At 43.6% G+C, this 22329-nt stretch overlaps 1 protein-coding gene across 2 annotated transcripts in view; it reads left to right on the top strand.

Annotated features, from left to right (window-relative positions):
• Positions 1–22329, top strand: part of LOC123373338 (solute carrier organic anion transporter family member 4C1-like) — a 108658-nt gene that overhangs the window by 10920 nt on the left and 75409 nt on the right. Inside the window, exon 2 of one of the 2 annotated variants that reach the window (XM_045022329.1) lies at positions 780–1043. The exons of the other annotated variant lie outside the window; for it this stretch is intronic. Within the exon in view, the coding sequence (XP_044878264.1) occupies positions 780–1043 (264 nt within the window). The remainder of the gene's footprint in view (positions 1–779; positions 1044–22329) is intronic. 2 annotated transcript variants of the gene reach the window in all.

Here is a 22329-nt window from a genome sequence, read left to right as displayed (position 1 = left end):
CTCCCTGCAGTGGGGAAAGGCTCTGGCATCTCCCTGCTGCCCAGCCGTTCCCTGCTGCCTCTCCCCTGCTAGAGCCTTTCACTGACTTGTGTAGCTACACACACAGTGTGGATTCAGCCTGCTTTTCAAACAATATATGTTGTCACAAGAGGTGTGCAGTATAGATGTAGCCTTAGGACATATACCCTATATGGCTCTCTACAGGCCGGAGCAGTACCTCCTCTGTTTATGCTGCTATTTTTAGCAATGTTACTGTCCTGCTGGAGCCCTTCACTGCCATGTGTAGCTTCACAACACACTGGGGATGCAGTCTGCCTTTCACTGAAACATGTAGCTACACATAACTATGCGCTGCTGCAAGCAGAGACAAGACTTTAAGCAGTCCTGAGAGTTTCTGCAGCTCCAGATCAAGAGGGCACAAATGTGCCTTGAACCTGAATCTGGATCTCCCACATCCTGGATGAGTGCCCTAACAACTAGGCTAAACACTAGATGGAGAGTGGCAAAATCTCCTCTTCACTAATAGTTTCAGGTCAATCAAAACCTTTCTGTAAACTGTTCATCTGGAGAAAAAAAAATTGCCCAGTACTAAGGTCTGAATTAAGTTCTTTGCTGTCATGATCACTAAACTCTCTCTCAAAAGAGCTGAGTGATTGAATGGCAAGATTGAATTTGAACTTGCACATGATCCAGTGGTAAGATTACACAGTAGTTTTTCAAGAAAATAATACTTATTTGGTTTGTCTAATTGTCTCTCTCTTTCTCTTTTTTTTTAATAGGTATTGTGGTGAATGGCCTAATAAATGTTAGTATTTCCACTATTGAAAAACGTTTTGAGCTGAACAGTTCCCTCACTGGTGTCATCTCTGCAAGCTATGACATTGCTTTTTGTGTATTGTCGCTGTTTGTATCTTTCTTTGGAGAAAGAGGGCACAAACCAAGATGGCTTGCTTTCTCATCATTTATGATAGGATTGGGATCACTTGTGTTTGCCTTGCCACACTTTGCTGGTGGAATATACCAATTTGGATCTAAACTTGAAGGTAAGCTCATATTTTAGTATTTTTGGTATTTTTCTAACAAAATGAATAGGATAACTGAATGTGCACAGAGTTGTGTTAAATAGATTCCTATGTATTTGAATATGAAAGTGCATTATCTAGATTAGGGTATCAAGTGCAGAGGAAGATGTGGGATATGTTCCCTTTTTTTGTTTTGCATCCACATAGTATTGCTTACTGAGGCTTTGGGTGTGCTTACAGTTGTACCCATCTCATAGGTGTGTGTGTTTTTTTTGTTTTTTTTGGCTTATTAAGGTTTCTAGGCAGACTCTTGGGCTCCCTACTGATATAGATCAATGCCTTCTTTATGTGCTGCAAAGTATGAGGCACGATTAAATTGCTGGTGGTATCTTCTCCATTAAGGTTCCATCTTGATGTTAAACTTCACTAACTGCTACCTTATCTCAATTTTCTGTTTTTAGTAGGGCTGTTGATTAATCACAGTTAACTTGTGCGCTTAATTAAAAAAAATTATCACTATTAAAAAAGTAATTGCAATTAATTGCACTGTTAAACAATAGAATACCACTTGAAATGTATTAAATATTTTTGTATGTTCTTCTATATTTTCAAATGTATTGATTTCAGTTACAACACAGAATACAAAGCCTGCACTGCTCACTTTTATATTTTTGATGAGATAGTATTTTTCAGTTCACCTCAGACAAGTACTATAGTGCAATCTCTTTATTGTGAAAATGCAGCTTACAAATGTAGATTTATTTATTTTTTTGTTACATAACTGCAGTCCAAAACAAAACAATGCAAAACTTGAGCCTACAAGCAGGGCCGCCCAGAGAATTCCGGGGGCCCGGGGTCTTCGGCGGCGGGGGGCCCCGCTTCAGCAGTAATTCGGCGGCGGGGAGCCCTTCCGCCCCTCTTGCCCCCCCCCCGCCTGGGCGGCCCTGGTCTCACGTCGGGCACAAGAGCGAGACTGGCCCCGCAACCAGCGGGTCCGTGCTGGGAGCAGACCCCGGGCTGCCCGGCTCCCCGCCCGCCCTGTACCTCAGCTAACGGAGACACGTCCTCCCTGATCAGTGTCCCGGGGCCAGGACAAAACTCCCGGGGCTCCCTGCCGCCTCCCATGGCCGCGCGCGCTGCCCCTTCCTCCCCCCCTCGGGCTCCCTGCCGCCTCCCGCGGCCGCGCACGCTGCCCCTCCCCCCCCCCCGGGGCTCCCTGCCGCCTCCCGCGGCCGCGCGCGCTGCCTTCCCCCCCGGGCTCCCTGCCGCCTCCCGCGGCCGCGTGCGCTGCCCTCCCCCCCGGGCTCCCTGCCGCCTCCCGCCACGCTCCGCAGCCCCCTCAAGGACACACCGGCCCCGACCTCCTGGTGCTCTCTTGGTGGCCCCGCCCCGCGGCCGCGCTGTGTCGGCACCTCCGGCGGGTCTCGAAGATGGCGGCGGCCCGGCTCCTGGCCCCGCGGTTGCAGTAGCCACGCTCGGTTCCCTGCCGGGGCCCTCGGGCGCCCCCTCTCCCGCGCCGGCTGCCCCGGAGCTGAACGACCCCCCTCCCGCCAGCAAAGACGGGAGAGGAAAAGTTTTCCGGGCCCCCTGGAGTGAGTGAAGGACCCCGCTCCAGGGGCCCCGGAAAACACTCGTGGGGGCCCCTGCGGGACGCGGGGCCTGGGGCAAATTGCCCCTCTTGCCCCCCCCTCTGGGCGGCCCTGCCTACAAGTCCACTCACTCTTACTTTTTGTTTAGCCAGTTGCAAAGAGAAACAAGTTTGTTTACATTTATGTAAGATAATGCTGCCAGCTTCTTATTTACAAGATCACCAGAAAGTGAGAACAGGCGTTCACATGGCACTTTTGGAGCTGGCATTGCAAGGTATTTATGTGCCAGATATGGAACACTTATTCGGCCTATTTGGGAGTACTTAAATTGCAATCTCTCTGAGTACTTAAATTGCAGTCTCTCTGCTCTGTGTCTTTACAGCACCTAGCACAACAGGGTCCTGGACCATGGCCAGATCCTATGTTAATAGAACCAAAGTCTAGGAAAATTTGTCTTCTAACAAAGTATTGGAAATTGACTTCTGGTATGGGTTGTCCTTACAATGTTGAGGAGGTAAAAAGGCAAAGTGTTTGTTTTGTGCATATGTGGATTTGTAATTGGATCTATCTCTGACACTACTGCACTGGAGATGATATTGACCTTTTCTGTGTGTGACTTTATCTCTTCAGCAACTCTGCTCTTTTCTTCTAGCAGGTAATGCTGGGGAAACTTCTTTCAAAGTGTCCATCATTGTTGAAGTTCCTGTTCTGTGTATATGTGATACACTTCTGTCACCTCATTAAATCAAGATTCTGCACTTGATGCTTTCTCAGTGCTTGCTGGAGTTACACATGACACTTGGTGTCAGAATACCTAGCACTGTGAAGTGTCAGGAAGACCTTCATGTCAGCCTAGAAACATGACATGCATTGTGGCTCTGCCATTTTTTTAATTAAAGTGAACATATCAAACAAAATGATTAAATCTTTCCAACCACCACACCCTATCATATATTCTCCATCATAAAACTGATTTGGCTGAATTCCTACTTCCTTCAATTCTTACGTCTTTTGTAGTAGGGTCTAGTGGGCTTGATGGACTATACTGTTGCTTCTTTTAAAATAGGCCTAATTTTTTCACTTAAAAAATTCTATACTAAGTTACCATCTATAACTCTGTGCTGTTGTCTAGCATGTCATATCTTGCAAGGTGAAATGGCTGTAGATGCTGTGCACAGGCCATGAAGAATTTCTTAATTCAGGCTAAGCAAATGTTTTGCAAATTCTGTATTTCTATTTCATGATGCATGTGTCCTTAAAAACTCTACCCCCCCCAGTTAGTTACAAAGGGCTGAAGTCCCCCATCATTTGCCTAGTACTCTGGAAAGACAGCTTAAGCACATCTAGGCCAATACTTATCAGGCAAAAATGTTCTGTGTAGTAACAAATGATGCTTCTTGCCTTCAAGGCTGAGCATGCTTCTGCCACAGTGTCCCCCACACCTATTGGCTTTGAGAGAGATGTGTGAAGGGACATGTGCAGACATGGCTTTACTCTAAATTATTTGACTCAGGAAAGCGAAGTACTAAGGTAAACATAACAGTGCGATTAACATCAAAGTGTGGTTATGCAAAGTTGTTGAAAAACTTTAATTGATGGTGGCATTCATCATGATTCATGGGTAAGACTAGAAGCTATTGCACATTAGGAAGAAATCTCAGACTGCAATCACACTAGCATGAAATTGTAGACCTATTTTTAAACAACTTGTATTTAGAAGATCTTGTTGCCAAAAATATAAGCACAGCACTTCTCCTCTCTGACTTGACTCTTTTTCCCATGCTACATTTCTAGTAACCCGCCTCCGTCTTTGGTGTGCCCTACTCAAAGCTAGAGAACCTAGAAAAAGAGGACCCTGAAGCCAAAAGTCAACTACCTCTGTGGGTAGATCAGCCCCATAATAGTTGTTCATCATTAGTCTGTGCACACTTACTGCTGACTTATACCATCTCCTACTGATATTTTGGAAGGGAGAAAGATAGTAGAAAAGTACTATTTATTTTTTCTTAAAATCTTTTGTTTTCCATCTTTCTAAGACCTTTTTTTCCCCCTATGCATGCCTTGACTTGTGTGCACCAGAACTGTTGATGTCTTGATGGCCTTTTTGTTTCAAGGAAAAAATTCAATATTTGTTTCTAATAACTCAGTTGTTATATATTTGTTTTATTAATCATTTGGAATTTTTACTATAGAGTACTGACATTAATTTGTATATCCATACTACTGCTAATTATTCATTGTATGTAGACAGAGGATCTGTTACAGGGTCACCAGGTTTTGAAATGCTTTTTAAACCAATACAATCATCCACCCCCTTGTTAAGGAATTGGGATTAAAAAGTATCCAATGGCTGATATTAAGAGTGATTCTAATTTCACATGCAAGCCAGTGCTCACAGCTTGTTTGCTCAGGAAAATATCTTTTCTCAATGTACCTTGAGCATCTGAGGTTAGAATAGAGTCTGGGTTTAAGCAACATATACAAGACCTGGTTTGAGTTGACTCACTACCATAGTGCTTACATCTTGTTTAGGATTCTACTTAGGCCTCTTCTTTTCTTACTAAAAACAAGAACGGAAAAGCAAACATTGATCCAAACAAAGAACCCAAATTGATAAATTTGAGGGATTCCAAAGAAGTGTGACTTTAAAAACAAAGGATTGCATGCACATTTACTCAGGAAATCCAACACTTCAAGCTGAGAGAGACCAAATGTGATAGCTGTGTGTAAATTTAGGTAATATATAAAAGTGTTTGGATGCCATCTGAAACTAAAATAGAAAAGGGAAGTAGGCTAGATATTAAAGCATTGAGTGAAATCAGTTAGACACTAACTAACTTGTCAGAAAATGCTGTGATCATGTCTCAGGAAGACATCGCCAAAAACTGGTAAGAAGAAATACGGGGTTAATGTAAGAGCAATCCTGTCCTAATCAAAGGGCCAAATTTATACTCCGAGTGATGGGTGTGTAATTCCATTGCCTTCGTTGGGATTGCTAAATTATAACTAACTAGAATTTATTACAGTAGAGCCTGGAGGACCCAGCTGAGATGGGGGTATTACTGTGCAAGATATTATAATAGTTCCTGCTCCAAAGTGCTTATCATCTAATTAGAAAAGACTGAAGATATGGGAGAAATGACTTGCTAAACATCAGAGCGGGGAATGGAATCCAGTTCTCTTGCTAAACCTCTCTCTTGGTAAACAGACCTTTGAAACACACGGACTAGAATCTAACGCAGCGGTAGGCAACCTATGGCACGCTGATTTTCAGTGGCACTCATACTGCCTGGGTCCTGGCCACCGGTCCGGGAGGCTCTGCATTTTAATTTAATTTTAAATGAAACATTCTTAAACATTTTAAAAACCTTATTTACTTTACATACAACAATAGTTTAGTTATATATTATAGACTTGTAGAAAGAGACCTTCTAAAAATGTTAATGTATTACTGGCACGTGAAACCTTAAATTAGAGTGAATAAATGAAGACTTGGCACACCACTTCTGAAAGGTTGCTGACCCCTTATCTAGCACCTTCCCTCTCTGTTTTGTTAGCACTGCAGAGATCACAGGAGTAAAAGCAGTAAACATCCATTTTGTCAAAGCTGGTAGGATATGAGTTCATACGATCTCTTGTAATAGCTATGTTCCACTGGAAAAAATTGAATGGTTATTAAAAGTGCTTTCTGGCCCATAGCTGGGGAACTTTCCTCTGAAAGAGATGGGAAGGTCTTGATGCTCATGGTCATTTCTGAGCAATATGTAAACTATCTTTACATCTGTGCCAAGAATTGGGGGTAGCCGTGTTAGTCTGTATCCACAAAAACAACAAGGAGTCCGGTGGCACCTTAAAGACTAACAGATTTATTTGGGCATAAGTTTTTGTGGGTAAAAAAACACATCTTCAGGTGCCACTGGACTCCTTGTTATCTTTACATCTGGGTTTTGATCAAAAATGCTGCCAAAATCACTCTTTGAAAAAGGAACTACCTACAGAATAGTGGAAAGAAAGTGAGTTACTTTCATGTTCATAAATACAACATAACTGGAAATGTGGTCACTGATTTAATAATATCCATATTTGAGAAAAGGGACTACATTTACAGTTGCTTTTCAAAGTAGAACCATACTTTAAGGAAGCCACTGCATAATACTATTTTGTCTTTTAAAACCATTACCAGGTTGAGTGAACATTGTTAATGAATTACTTAATGCCCTTCAGAAGTTTCATTAAGTTCCTCTAAAGTTGATTAGAAATGTGGTTTGTACAAAGAGGAAACATAACTTCTTCTTTCTTGGAGCACACAGTGGTAAGAACTCTCAAAGTGAGTATTTAGCTCTGTGTCAGCATTTAACTTGGTGCTCTTCAGTATGAAGCACAAGGCTAACCACTGCGGGGGTGGGGAGGGGGAGGGAGCGTGACAAGTAGGGGCATGCTTCCCAATAATAATTAGGGGCATAGAGCTTCTCTGGCCCTGGGGTCACAGAGGCAGGGAAGGGAAACCTCCTGCTGGGGCAGGGGAGGGGAGGGGGCAGCAAGATCCTTCCCAGGTTAGGTGGTGGTGGTGGTGGTGGTGGGGGGGACGGACAGTGAGCTCCTCAGGGGAAGGGCCACATTTAAATTCCTGTATATGCCCCTTCTAACCACTATACTTACAGTGAATACTTACAATGTGCAGTGTGATGTATAATTAGTTGTAAGGCCATGAATACAACTGTCTGTCAAACTGACTGATCTTTTGAGGGCCATCTTAGCTTTTATTACAGTATTTCATTAACCATACATATGTCAGATGTGATGGGTTGGGTCACAGACCCCCCCCCCCTTGGGACTCTCAAGTGGTGTGCTGAGACTACCTCTGAGCCTGTTTTTCTCTGCCAGTTTGGGTCTCCAGAACCCTGCATTGTTGAGCCAGACACGCAAGCCTGCTGCAACACAGACCCAGGGCCTGAACCATCCCCCTAAAGCTGCAGACTTAACTGAAAACAGCTTAGCAAGTGTTCCTGTCTCCAGCACCCATACACCTGACTCCCAATGGGATCCAAACCCCAAATAAATTCATTTTACTCTGTATAAAGCTTATACAGGGTAAACTCATAAATTGTCCGCCCTCTGTAACACTGACAGAAAAATATGCATAGCTATTTGCTCTCCCAGGTATTAATCACTTTCTCTGGTTCACTAATAAATAAGTGATTTTATTAAGAATAAAAAGTAGGATTTAAGTGGTTCCAAGTAATAACAGACAGAATAAAGTAAGTCACCAAGTGAAAGAAAGCAAAACACACATATCTAAGCCTAACACATTAAAAAACTGAATACAGGTAAATCTCACCTTCAGAGATGTTTCACAGCCTAGACTTCTCCCTAGTCTTGGCCCAATCCTTTCCCCTGGTACAGTTCTTGTTAGTTCCAGGTGGTAACTAGGAGATTTCTCATAACTGCAGTCCTCTTTGTTCTGTTCCACCCCTTTTAATAGCTTTGGCACAAGGCAGGAATTCTTTGTCTCTCTCTGGGTTCCCACCCCTCCTTCTAAATGGAAAAGCACCAGGTTAAAGATGGATTCCAGTTCAGGTGACATGATCACATGTCCTGTGAGACTTCATTACCCCCTCGCTGGCACACATACGTATACAGGAAGTCTTACAAGTAAACAGAGCCATTTACAACCAGTTGCCCTGGTTAATGGGAGCCATCAAGATTCCAAACCACCATTAACGGCCCACACTTTGCATAATTACAATGGGACCAGTGTTAAATTTCATATTCCTAGTTTCAGATACAAGAATGATACATTCATACAACGAGGATGACCACACTCAGTAGATTATAAACTTTGTAATGATACCTTACAAAAGACCTTTTGCATAAAGCATATTCCAGTTACATCATATCCACACTTATAAACATATTTTTTTTAAAATATGGAATGCAATGTCACATCACGTATGCATAAACAGGCTGTTGCCTTAAAGTGAGCATATTAAATGACTTATCTAAAACCAAAATTATTAGCTAAAAGCAGTTTGAAATATTCCTAATCCCCCTGGACTCAGTAGGAGCATCTCACAATAGAATGGCTTGCGTTACAATATTGATCATGTTACATTTTTCAAAGCATGGTAGAGACACTGACTAATCCTTAAATGTCTTTGCTAAGATGTTATCCCCACTTACCATGTGGGGAATCTGAGACAAGCAAAGAGCAAGGCAGGGACAAAGCTTGGATTAGACTATTAATTGCCCCTTGAGCTCACTAGATCATGCTGCTTTTAGAAATATAAGGGAGTGAAGAGGGAGGTCAAGGCGGGAAGATAAAGCATCTGAAAAGCTGAATTTTTAGGAGTGCTTCAGAAATCACTCAGTTAGATCTGACTTGCTGAAAAGCATGAGTACAATTTGCTTTGCAGCTATAGATACACAGCAGCAATTTTTTCCAGCAATTTGTCAGATTTCCTCAAGTGTCCTACTTGGAATAGAAAAAATAAGGTACTGGGGCAGGGAGGAACAGGTGACATGCTGAGGTACTTTCCACCTCTTCCATAATACTTGTATGTCACTGTCACAACCATGTATACATCTACAATGACCTTACAATGGGGGCACCTGATAGCACACAGTAGTTAAAGTGGCACACTAAAATGGGGGCAGATACTTGCTTCCCTCCCCATCTCTGTCAGTGTCAGATGACCTGTCAGTGTAAAACTTCATACAGCAACACCTGGATCCAAGTTTTACAGGCAAGTTAAATCTTCTACTTTGTACACTGCTTAACACAGATGGTCCAATGCAGAAGACTAACAAAAATGACTCCTTCAAATATGATACTGTTTTTGTAGTTACTGTGACAAATTTTCAGATTTTCGTTAGTCAATATTTACCTGAAAAAAATTGCTCTTGAAGTTGGGAGTCAGATGGCATGCACAGAAGAATAAACATGTTAACCCTTGCCTCAGTGTTCTAAAGTGTTTATTGCAGAAAAGGGGATAATGGGAATGCCTACAAGAGTTTGAGGATGCTCCAGGCTATTGGTTTGTGACAAGAAGAAAATGTTTAAGAATAGATGATACAGAGAGTTTGTAACATCAGTTATTGGTCATCAGGGGTGACATACAGAGTATAGGGGGATGCTAGTACTTTGGTATTGGACAGCACATAACTTATACAGTGTGCAATGTCCCCAATGTGGGGTATACTGTGGGCGAGTTCAAGATACAGTCAGCAAGCAGTGAGGGTACATCACGCATACAACAGTTAAAGACAGTCATAGGTATAAATAAGCAAGCCAGGTAATGGGGATAGAATGACCCTCACATGGCAAAGTTAAGGTCTGTCGCACTCGATCTGAGCTCATTTATAATAAACGATACAAAATGTTTGAAGCGTCAGTTATTGTGTCATTGGGGGTAATATACAGGTTGTGGGGGGTTGTTAACGTTTTGGTGTTAGGCAGCACATACTACTACTTAGCCAAAACTGACTTGAAAGAAAGGGCATCACTCTAAGGAAGCAAACTTTGTGTAATATAGGGATAACTTGCATAAGAGGAGTTTTCTGGGTATTACATGTGTGCATAGTGGAGTCATCATTCCTTGGTCAGCAAGTAGCTGTGAAATCATGTGGCAAAGTGCGCCATCCCCCTTCTAGTCTACAGCAAGGCTACTACTGCGCTAATTTGCTTTATTACAAGTGCCAGAGGCTAGTGTAGTAGATACAAAAAGTTCCTACACTGCCAATGAACAATGTGAGTGTCAGTATACCACATGATGGAATTTGTTTGCTCCTTTTTAAAAACAGCTAGGAAATCACACACACAAAATGTATCTAAAGAACATTAAGGCAGAAAAGTAAAACACAAAGTTGAAAAATGCTAATATACGCTTGCTTGGGCAACCTAATTCAGTCACCTTGTGCTTAAAGGCTGTTTCATAAGGTATACACATGTGATAACACTGGGGTCCTCCCTCCCGGAACTTTTCAGTATATGGAATGAATGGTGTTCACTCCTTGTTTTCTCCTGGTTCAGTGTTTGATCCCATGCCTAATTTATAGCACACTAGTCAAACCCTGCTCTGACTACAATATTAACTTCTTCATGAGGTTTTCTGGGCTCCTCCCTGTAGTACGGACTAACTTTTGTAACATCCTTGTGACATGAGGATATATTACCTCTCTTTTACAGATGGGGAAGTGAGGCTTGAGATTAAAAGCAGAAGTATCAACTAATTCTCACAGTGCCCAATTTGAAATAGCTAGCATTATATACCACTTTATATGTTCAAATCACAACTTCCATTGACTTCAGCTGCAGCTCAGCATGTCTTCAAATGAGACTGTAGGGTATCACAATAGTCACTTAACTTGAAAATGAGGAATGGACGATCTCTTCTGTTCTTCAGAGGTGCATTTATCTGCCCTACTCTTGAAACATTATTTCTTTTCCTGTACTCTAATGCCTATTCACTGAAGACCTTCCACCTTCTGCAACAAATGAGGTAGTGGTCCTTCAGCCAATAGTCTCTTTTATTACACAAGTCTGATTTATCCCTAGAGCAGGATGAGCCTGTGCACTGAATGAAGCAGGGGCTCCTGTGGTGATCATGTTATTAAAGACAATAGCATAATGCATATGGAAAAGGGAGCCAAACTAAAACTGGTCTTGCATGTCCTAACTTTTGAGTGTTTGACTTTGCAACTGTAATGATTTCTTAATGTAGCTTTTTTTGCATGTGTAATTCACATACTACCCAGAGCACATCAGTTTGATATGAAAAAAGAAAAGAAAATTGATTAATTAATTTGCATTAATTAAAAGTATTCCTCATGTATGCATACCTATACAAAGACTACTGCTTATTGTGCTATAGTCCTGCTTACGTTTACCCTTATAGTTTCAGAGTGCTTGTAACTGCACTTTGGGTTTTAATGGACTTGTGGGGACTATGAGCACAAACACTTAGGTGCTGACATAGAATCATAGAAATGTAGGGCTGACAGGGACCTCATGAAGTCATCAAATCTAGCTCCCTGCACTGAGGCAGGACTAAGTAAACTTAGACCATCCCTTACATGCTGTTTGTCTGACCTGTTTTTAAAAACTGCCAATGATAGGGAGTTGCACAACTTTCCCTGGACCCCTTTTCCAGATCTTAACTACCTTTTCAGTTAGAAAGTTTTTCCTAAACTCCATTGCTGCAGATTAAGCCTCTTACTTTTTGTCCCCCTATCAGCGAGGAGAACAATTGATCACAATCCTCTTTGTAACAGCACTTAATAATTAAGACCACTCTCTACCCGCAGCATTCCACTCCTCCATCCTCACAGTCCAGCAGTCTGGAGTCCCAATACCCACTGCACCCAACACCCATCCATCTGCAGTTTGACCCTGCTGAAGTATAGCACCCACTGCATCGTACTCCAAAGGAGAAGGTTGGGTATGATCCCTAGACATACATAAATCTGTAGCCGTCTCGGGACCCCTCCTATTCCATTCCCCCATTCCTTCCATTCCCCCCTCCCTGCTAATGAATTTTTTCATTTGACTCTCTCCTCTGGTTGTTGTTTTTCAATAAAAGAATTGCGTTTCTTTTGAAAGCAATCTTTATTCTGTTAAGTGAAAGCAAAAGGAGCACTGCAAAGCAACATACCATTATGTTAAGGCCCCTTCTTGCATCATGTGCACCAATCACCTCCTAGCATTACAAAGCACTGCAACCATGAGCCTCCTGATCCTTATGGCCTGGCACTGTGCCTCTCTAACAGCCCTGGTTTCTGGCTGTTCAAACTTAGCCTCCAGGTGCTGAGCCTCTCTGATCCAGCCCTGAGTGAAGCTTTCACCCTTCCCTTCACAAATATTATGGAGCGTACAGCACGCGGCTATAAGCATAGGAATATTATCATTGGCCACGTCCAGCTTCCCATAAAGGCATCGCCAGCAGGCTTTTAAATGGCTGAATACACATGCCACAGTCATTCTGCACTTGCTTAGCCTGTTGTTGAACCGTTCCTTGCTGCAGCCAGAAAGAGGCAGGGCAGGCCACGCAATACACAAACTATTGAAAGATGGCGCCAAATGCGGATGGAAGCACAGGGATTGTTGGGATGTGAAGCAATCCATCATGGGGTATTGGGACAGGACCCAGGATGCCCCATGACCCCTTCTGCCTTCCCACAAGTCTTAGGGCTTGGCTACACTGGAGAGTTGCAGCGCTGGTGGAGGCTTTACAGCGCTGCAACTTAGTCACCATCCACACTTGCAAGGCACATACAGCGCTGCATCTCCCTGGCTGCAGCGCTGGCTGTACTCCTGCTCTGCCTCGGGTATAACTATTGCAGCGCTGGTGATGCAGTGCTGGAGTGCAAGTGTAAACAGTGATTAATCTTACTACGCTGTAACTGACCTCCGGAATTTTCCCATAACTAAATTACTCTCTTTGTTTTGTTATGATGCATCTCTTTGTTTTGTTAAGTATCAGAGGGGTAGCCATGTTAGTCTGGTTCTGTAGAAGCAGCAAAGAATCCTGTGGCACCTTATAGACTAACAGACGTTTTGCAGCATGAGCTTTCGTGAGTGAATACCCACTTCTTCGGATGCAAGCAGTGGAAATTTCCAGGGGCAGGTGTATATATAAGCAAGCAAGAAGCAAGCTAGAGATAATGAGGTTAGATCAATCAGGGAGGATGAGGCCCTGTTCCAGCAGCTGAGGTGTGAAAACCAAGGGAGGAGAAACTGGTTCTGTAATTGGCAAGCCATTCACAGTCTTTGTTTAGTCCTGAGCTGATGGTGTTAAATTTGCAGATGAACTGGAGCTCAGCAGTTTCTCTTTGAAGTCTGGTCCTAAAGTTTTTTTGCTGTAGGATGGCCACCTTAAAATCTGCTATTGTGTGGCCAGGGAGGTTGAAGTGTTCTCCTACAGGTTTTTGTATATTGCCATTCCTAATGTCTGATTTGTGTCCATTTATCCTTTTCCTTAGAGACTGTCCAGTTTGGCCGATGTACATAGCAGAGGGGCATTGCTGGCATATGATGGTATATATTACATTGGTGGACGTGCAGGTGAATGAACCGGTGATGGTGTGGCTGATCTGGTTAGGTCCTGTGATGGTGTTGCTGGTGTAGATATGTGGGCAGAGTTGGCATCGAGGTTTGTTGCATGGGTTGGTTCCTGAGCTAGAGTTACTATGGTGCGGTGTGCAGTTGCTGGTGAGAATATGCTTCAGGTTGGCAGGTTGTCTGTGGGCGAGGACTGGCCTGCCACCCAAGGCCTGTGAAAGTGTGGGATCATTGTCCAGGATGGGATGTAGATCCCTGATGTTTTGTTGTGAACTCAGGGCTCCGGGAGCTGCTTATCTAAAAAACAAACACAGCTCCTGTTTGCTGTGAATGAGGCAGGCAGGGGGATGAATGTCTACAGCTAGTGTTTGCTTGAGGAGAGAAACAGCATGGCGGGGCGGGGGAGGGGGAGAAAGGGAGTCCGTCGGAGCAGCTTATTTGCATTTAAGAGTGAATGAGGGGTCTAGGAAATGGTCAGATTTTGCAAGGCAGGGAGCTGACACAGAATTTGCAAGGCAGGCTTTGCAAGGCAGGGAGCTGACACAGCGTCGGCTCCAAAAATCCACTCTCTCTCTCTCCCCCGCTCCCTGTCACACTCCACCCCACCCCCCTCTTTTGAAAAGCACGTTGCAGCCACTTGAACGCAGGGATAGCTGCCCATAATGCACCACTCCCAACAGCGCTGCAAATGCTGCAAATGTGGCCACACTGCAGCGCTGGTAGCTGTCAGTGTGGCCACACACCAGCGCTTTCCCTACACAGCTGTACGAACACAGCTGTAACTCCCAGCACTGCACATCTGCAAGTGTAGCCATGGCCTTAGTGGCAAAAGAGAAAGAGATGCTCTGTGGGATAGCTGCCCAGAGTGCACCGCTCCGAATAGTGCCGCAAGTGTGAATATGCTATTGTGCAGGCAGCTGTCAGTGTGAACACACAACAGCGGGTTTCTTTCAGTGCTCTCTGAGCAGCGCTCTAACTGCCGGTGCTGTAACTTTCCCAGTGTAGATGTGCCCTAAGGGTCCCTGTCCTACCCCTTGGTGACTGTGAGGAGCACTCCTGTTATCACTTTACCTCTTCCTCATGGCTGCTGCAGCCCTACTGGGGTTATCAAGGGGTCAGGAGGACGGCAAAGGTCATAATAGAGTGGCAATGGTATCTTCACAGGAATATTCCCTCAATCATGCTCAATCACTACCCCCATATCCTAAAAAACAAAAAGTAAACCAAAAAGAAAATGGAAATTCACTATACTGAACTCCATTACTAACAGACATATTGGAGCAAGCTTATGCTCCAATACGTAGCAAAATGCTACACCATGTTTCTGCTTCATACATACCTATTGACCCTCACTCTATCAGAAGAAGCTACAATGATCATGGGGTTAGCTGCAGCAAGATGCAAGAGCTTGCAATGTCATCTGATGAGAGATGCAGCTTTAAATAGAAGAATTAGAGATCTCTCTGGGCTATAGCAGGCAGGTGCTCCAAGTAGATGATCACAGTGCCCTTCTTGGCTCCAAAATCCAGAAATATGAAAGGCTTTTCAAAATGCCTGTGGAGTTTTAGGCCTGCTAGAAAGCCTCTGGAAATAGCAGCCAGACATTCCACTAGGTATGTCAGGAAGATGGGAAAACACAAGTTTCATCCTCTCCTAACACTTGTATAATCTCAGTGTCCTTCAGAACTCCTCTGCACCAGCATCCACACAGTGCTATGTACCCTCTATCTGCTGGGTTGAACCACTGCCCTGGTGAGTTCTATTAGTGTGGTACCACAGATCGCTGTGCAACCAAGGCTAAGTAGGGGCTAACAGAAGGTGACACCCCAGAGGAAATTCTTAGGACATGGATGTTAGTACAGGAGTGGGCAAACTTTTTGGGCCAAGGGCCACTTCTGGGTGGGGAAATAGTATGCAAGGCTGGGACAGAGGGTTGGGGTGCGGGAGGGAGTGTGGTGTGTGGGAGGCGATGCGGTGTGCAGGAAGGGGCTCAGGCAAGGGATTGGGGTAGAGGAGGGGTATGGAGTGTATGAGGGGGTTCAGGGAAGGGGGTTGGGGTTCAGGAGGGGGCTCAGGGCAGGGATGCAGGAAGGATGCGGACTATGGGAGGGGGTCAGGGCAGGGGGTTGGGGTGCAGGGGTGCATCGGGGCTCAGGGCAGGGGGTTGGGGTGCAGGAGAGGTGTGGGGTGTACAAGGAGGCTCAGGGCAGGGAGTTGGGGGGTGGGGTACAGGAGGGGTTTGGGCTGCAGCCCTCAAGAGTCTCTGGGGTGGCAGCTGCGCGCACCAGGGCCAGGGCAGGCTCCTTGCATGCCTGTGGAGGGCTCTGTGTGCACTGCCCTTGCTGCGCCTCCACGTACCTCCCCCGAAGCTCCCATTGGCCACAGTTCCCTGTTCCTGGGCAATGGGAGCTGTGGGGGGTCGTGCCTGGAGGCAAGGGCAATGCACGGACCCCTGTGGCCCCCCCACCCCACTGCCTGGGGGCCGCAGGGACATGGTGCTGGCAGCGCCGCGGGCCGGATCCAAAGCCCTGAGGAGCCGGATCCAGCCCACGGGCCATAGTTTGCCCACCTCTGTGTTAGTATCTAGCAACTCTTTAGCCTGTCTACTGTAGATAAAATGGTTGTGTGTAGGTTGTGCGTAGCTAAATCCTGTTTGCTATGGCTGATGTCAATTCTACCTTTAGTCTAGTAAAGACAAGGCCTAAGAGTAGTGGATGTGTGTAGGGATTCTTGTACAATTTTCACACTGCCCTCCAATTCCTTGAGGGTACAGATGTCTCTCATGGGCTCAGGGCTTCACTCAGGTAAGGCAGAGTTAAGATTTTCTGGGGATGTAGTGTGACATTACCTTAGCTCTATTTCTTAGTTTTCAGAAAATTGAATATAGGTACATTTGAGATTCTGAAGGGATACAAGGCACTGACTGTCAACTTTAACTCTATGTTAATGAAGTTTTTGGGTAGTGAATTGTATTTGCACTATCCCTGGATTTGGAAGATGAGGTTAGGTTCCAATTTTTACTGAATCAGTTCCCACACCCATTTGTGGTGAGTTATTTTAACCCCAGTGGGCTCTTATTATACTACAGTAAAATATGTTCTCCATACTACATGAGTTAGTGCTTGCAGTTAAAGGTACCTGTTCTCTCTGGGGGATGGCATTTAGCTGCCATGAGGAAGCTTATGATTAGTAAACTTTGTGTTCCATGAGCTCTGCTTGAAAGCTTTTGTGAACATTGGTCTCTTAAGGTCAATTTCCTTGTTATGCTGCAATAGTTGTCAAATAACTCTTTCCCCCATCTCAGAAAGTCCTCCTCAAATTCTGCACATGTTGTGGGGAGATAAGAGAAGAGGTGCTCATTCTTTGGGACCTTTAACCATTCCAGCTCCTGCAGTGCATGCAGGTGTTGTATAAATTGGTTTTTGATTTATTGAATTGGCCAGAGCTCTGACACAGAGGCAGGGATTTTTTGTGGCCCTAGTTGTGAAGGATGCAGTCATGTGAAGCCTCATACAAAAGAGGTGTGTGAACATGCCAAATCAGACTGTTAATGAATAACTTTCCCAGTTCTGGTGGGCTTTCAGAGAGTGAAGAAATATAATTAGTTTTGAAATTGTGTATATGCATTTGGAGGTTACTCCATCTCTATGAAAACCTTTCACCTGCTCAGTGTTTCATTTTACAGTAAGGGTTAATGAGGAAATATAGTCAGGAAAGCATTGAAGTATGCAGCCTTATGCAAAATTTTAATTAGATGTTAGCTAAAAATAGTAATCCTTTCATGGGTTTTCTAATTCTGAGAAGTAAATACAAAGCCCAAATTATCAAAAGAATGTTGTTTAGAATACACCCACAATTTTATTTGCAGAACATATATTTGTGTGAACATATCCAGTGGTTAGGTTCAAAATTATTTCAAAGTAGATCTGCTGACTCTAGTCTATAAGAAAATGGGAGAATATACCAACTGTGAAAATGGATCCCTTTAAAAAAGACCATTTAAAAAAATTGAGACCCTTTAAAAAACCCTTAAGTGACTTGAATGAAATCTCTACATGTTTCTTCCAGAGCTACTGATCTTTGTGACTGTAACTTTCCTGAGAAACTGACTTAAGAAAGGAATGGAAAAGTGAAGACTAAACAATGAAGAGATGGCAGTGCAAAAATTAAGGGAGCATTAAAGATGATCAAACAAAAACTAAGCATATAACCTATTATCTGATATGATATACTTTTAAAACATTTGTTAGCTTTGAAACCAACCAGAAAGAATGTAACTATGCGTCAAAACACCCACATCCATAAGCTGTTATGTCTGACACATCTCTCACCCTTGAACAGGCAATATCCATTCTTACTCATATTCTTAGTCCAATCCAGACCACAACATACACTAACAGTGGGGAAACTAGAATTTCCTACCCTTGTGCTTTCAAAATACTAGTTATGCTGATGTATTTACAATGAACCAAACTTATGTGTTCAAATAAGTATAGAATGTATTTCTTTTTTTTTAGTTGCTTGCATGTAAGTGTCAGAATACTATATTGTATGCATTTGCAAAATCTTATGTGTTTCATGAGGCCAATGCTGCCTCATGAAGCAAACCCATACTATGCTCCCTATCCCAAAATAAAGAACAGAGAAATTTTGAATGATGCTAGAGAAATTGTAAGGGGAGTTTTGAGAGGGAGTTCTCCAGACGAAAGAGGAGTCACTACTTGACCCTTCAACTATCCCCATATTGAGTGGTATAAGTCATCTCTGCCTCCTGTTGTGAGGTAAAATTTCTAGACACCATTAATGACTGCTTCTTGGAGCAGCTAGTCCTAGAACCCACTATGGGAGAGGCAATTCTTAGTTTAGTCCTAAGCGATACACAAGTTCTGGCCCAAGAGATAAATATAGCTGAACCACTTGGTAATAGCCGCCATAATGTACCATATATACTCGTTCATAAGCCAAATATTTTTGGTAAAAAAAGTGAAGCATCAAAGAGCAGGGGTCGGCTTATTAACGTGTCTACACCAAAATTCGATGATTTTAAGCTCTATGGAATTATTGAATTGAATATCTAATACAGTGTTTCCCTCTTCCAGCAGCTCCCTTTGGCCAGTGGGAGCCACGATTGTCCAAACCTGCGGATGGGGCAGGTAAACAAACCAGGCCGGCCCACCAGGAACTTTCCCTACACAAACGGTGTCCCAAGTTTGGGAAACACTGATTGAATACATTGTAATTTTGTTTACCTGGAGCGTCCAGAGGCATGGAGCCCCTCAGTTCCCAGTGGCCATGGTTCGCTGTTCCCAGACAATGGGAGCTGCAGGAAGTGGTGGCTAGCATGTCCCTCGGCCCGTGCTGTTTCCTGCAGCTCTCATTGGCTGGGAACGGCAAAATGTCTCAACCCGCCAGCGACTTACCCTGCTAGGCTGGGAGCCAAAGTTTGCTGACCCATTTATTGATGTCAATACTGCAGCCTTTTAAAGTTGCCATGCATTTCACAAAATGCTACACCTTACAAGCCAATCAAAAAATACAGTGAACAATAGTACTACAGCACTGGCGTCAGTATGCTACTGTGTAATTTGATCTCTTCATGCATTTCTACCAATGGACCTTGTAAATCTCAAGCCAATATGAAAATATAACGCACAGAATCGATGGAATCTCTAATAAAATTTAAATAGCCTGTTATTGCCACAGACATGCCAGTCTACAGGGCTGCTTTGAAATAAACAAAGAACAATAAGAATTTGACAGTGATAAAGCAGGTGACATTCCTATATAAAGTCCTACAAAATCTATAACTATAACAATAATAATCTTTTTTTCTACTAGTATTTAAAATGAACGGTGAAATGAAAAGAAAACAGTCTGCTTATCATCCAGTGTTCAAACTTAAAGTTGTTGAATATGCAGAAACAATAATTGTGCCGCTGCTCGTGAATTCTGTATCAATGAGAAGCAAGTAAGAGAATGGCAAAAAAATAAAACACTAAAAGATATGCCAAGAAGCAAGAAAAAATGTCCAACGAGGTGCGCCTCATTTCCTGAGCTGGAGAAAGATCTCAATAATTGGGTTGTTGAATGTTGACAAAATGGGTACATTGTCACTAGAACTGGAATTTGTCTTCATGCACTGCAACTGTAGAAAGATGACAAATACAAGTCAGTAAAGCTGTCAATGTTTGTCGCATCAGTGGGTTGGTGTACGTGCTTCATGAACCATCATGGTCTCTGTCTTCGTCAGCGAACGAAGATAGCGCAAAAGCTGCTGAGAGATTTAGAAGAAAAAATAGAATCTTTCCAAAGGTTTATTACAAAATATCAAAAGGAATATGCATTTGAGCTGTCACAAATAGGAAATATGGATGAAACACCAAAGATATTCAATCTCCCGAGCACAGAATGGTAACCAGTGTGGGTGAAAAAACAGTTTTAATGAAAACCACTGGCCATGAAAATATCCATTTTATGGTGGTTTTATCACGTTTGGCAAATGGATCAAAGCTCCCTCCTGTCATTATTTTTAAAAGAAAAACCTTGCCTAAAAATGTGAAATTTCCTGCTGGTATCATCGTATGTGCACACAAAAAGGGATGGATGGATGAAAGTGGGACTATTGAATGGCTGGAAAAAGTGTGGAATAAGAGACCAGGAGCACTTGTCCAAAACAAGCATAGCAGGTTTCTTGAAATGTTCGGGGCACACAAGATGGATGAGGAGAAAAATGTGACCAAAAAAAAAAGAAAACTACTTTGGCTCTAATACCTGGAGGCTTAACTTCAGTTCTACAACTGCTTGATGTCTGCTTGAACGAACCCTTTAAAGATAGGCTATGTAAAATGTGGTCTGAATGAATGTGCTCAGGCATGGTGAAGTTGACAAAAGGCGGGAATCTTATGAAGCCCGAAATCAATCTGGTTGCCCAGTGGGTAAAGGACGCATGGGTGTCCATTCCCTCGGAAATGATAGAAAAATCATTTTGGAAATGCTGCATCAGCAATACACTCGACAGGTCAGAAGATGATGCCATATTTGATGATGACACAACAGAAGCTGATGATAAGAAGGAATCTGAATCTGAAGATGACACTGCCAACATCTATGATGCAGCTGTGTCTAAAGCCGAGTTTAATGAACTGTTTGGTGAATCAGAGACTGATTCGGACTGTAAAGGATTTTAAGACTTTTTAAAGTCTCATATTGTTCTAAGGTACTTGTTTTAAATCTCCATTTACTTATTTTAAATATTGACTGTAATTTTGAAGGTGAATACATATTTGTTCAGTTATTATAAGAACAACAGGTTTTTTCATTAGATTACATTAAAATAATTCTAGCAAAACTTTTGAGTGTTTCTTGTGATGCCAACTTTTAAAATATAGCAGGGGTCAGAAAACTTTGGCTCCTGGCCCATCAGGGTAAGCTGCTGGCGGGTCAGGATGTTTTGTTTACTTGGAGCATCTACAGGCACAGAGCCCCTCAGCTCCCAGTGGCCGTGGTTTGCCGTTCCCAGCCAATGGGAGCTGCGGGAAGTGGTGCCGTGCCTGTGAACGTTCCAGGTAAACAAAACATCCATGCCCGCTAGCGGTTTACCCTAACAGGCCAGGAGCCAAAGTTTGCCAGCCCCTGAAATATAGGGTTGGCTTATGAAACAGTCATGCAGTTTTTGCTATTTTTACCTATCCATCTTGGGGGATCGGCTTATAAACGACCAGGCTAATTAACGGGTATATACGGTAATTAGATTTAACATCTTTGTGTGTATGTGGGGAAATACCAAAGGAGCCGACTACTGTAGCATTTAACTTCTAAAAAGGGGGACTACACAAAAATGAGGAAGCTAAGTAAATGGAAATTAAAAGGAACAGTCACAAGAGTGAAAAGCTTGCAAACTACATGGAAACTTTTTAAAAACCCCATCATAATAGAGGTACAAATTCAATGTCTGCCCCAAATAAGAAAAGTATGATGGATTCAACACACATGTGGAGAAGGGTGATCCATTTGATATAGTGTACTTGGACTTTCAGTAAGCTTTTTGACAAGGTCCTTCACCAAGGGGTCTTATGCAAAGAAAGCAGTCATGAAATAAGAAGGAAGGTTCTCTCATAGATCAGTAAGTGGTTAAAAGATAGGAAACAAAGGATAGGAATAAATGGTCAGTTTTCTCAGTGGAGAGAGGTAAACAGCGGGGACCCTCGAGGATCTGTACTGGGATCAGTGATGTTCAACATATTCATAAACAATCTGCCAAAGGGCCGGAGGTGCTGCCCCTCTCTGTTGGCCGCCCCAAGCACCTGCTTGCTGGGCTGGTGCCTGAAGCCAGCCCTGCCCATGGGCTGGCTGCCGGCAGCGACGCGCTGACCCAGGGGAACCCCTGGGCTGGCTGCCGGCGGCGGCGCGCTGACCCAGGGGAACCCCTGGGCTGGCTGCCGGCGGCGGCGCGCTGACCCAGGGGAACCCCTGGGCTGCCTGCCGGCGGCTCAGACTCCCTCTCCCTCCTAGTGCAGCGGCCGCTGAAAGGCTTTAAAAAAAAAATTGGTGGCGACACTTTTTGGCATCCCCAAATGTTGGCGCCCTAGGCAACCGCCTAGTTGGCCTAAATGGTAGCACCAGCCCTACCTCCTTCCCCACCCCACCTGGGCTACCTTATCAG

Source organism: Mauremys mutica, chromosome 6, assembly GCF_020497125.1.
Source record: "Mauremys mutica isolate MM-2020 ecotype Southern chromosome 6, ASM2049712v1, whole genome shotgun sequence".
NCBI lineage: Eukaryota > Metazoa > Chordata > Testudines > Geoemydidae > Mauremys > Mauremys mutica.
Note: the sequence above shows the minus strand (reverse complement) of the source record. Positions and strands in the feature narration are given on the sequence as shown.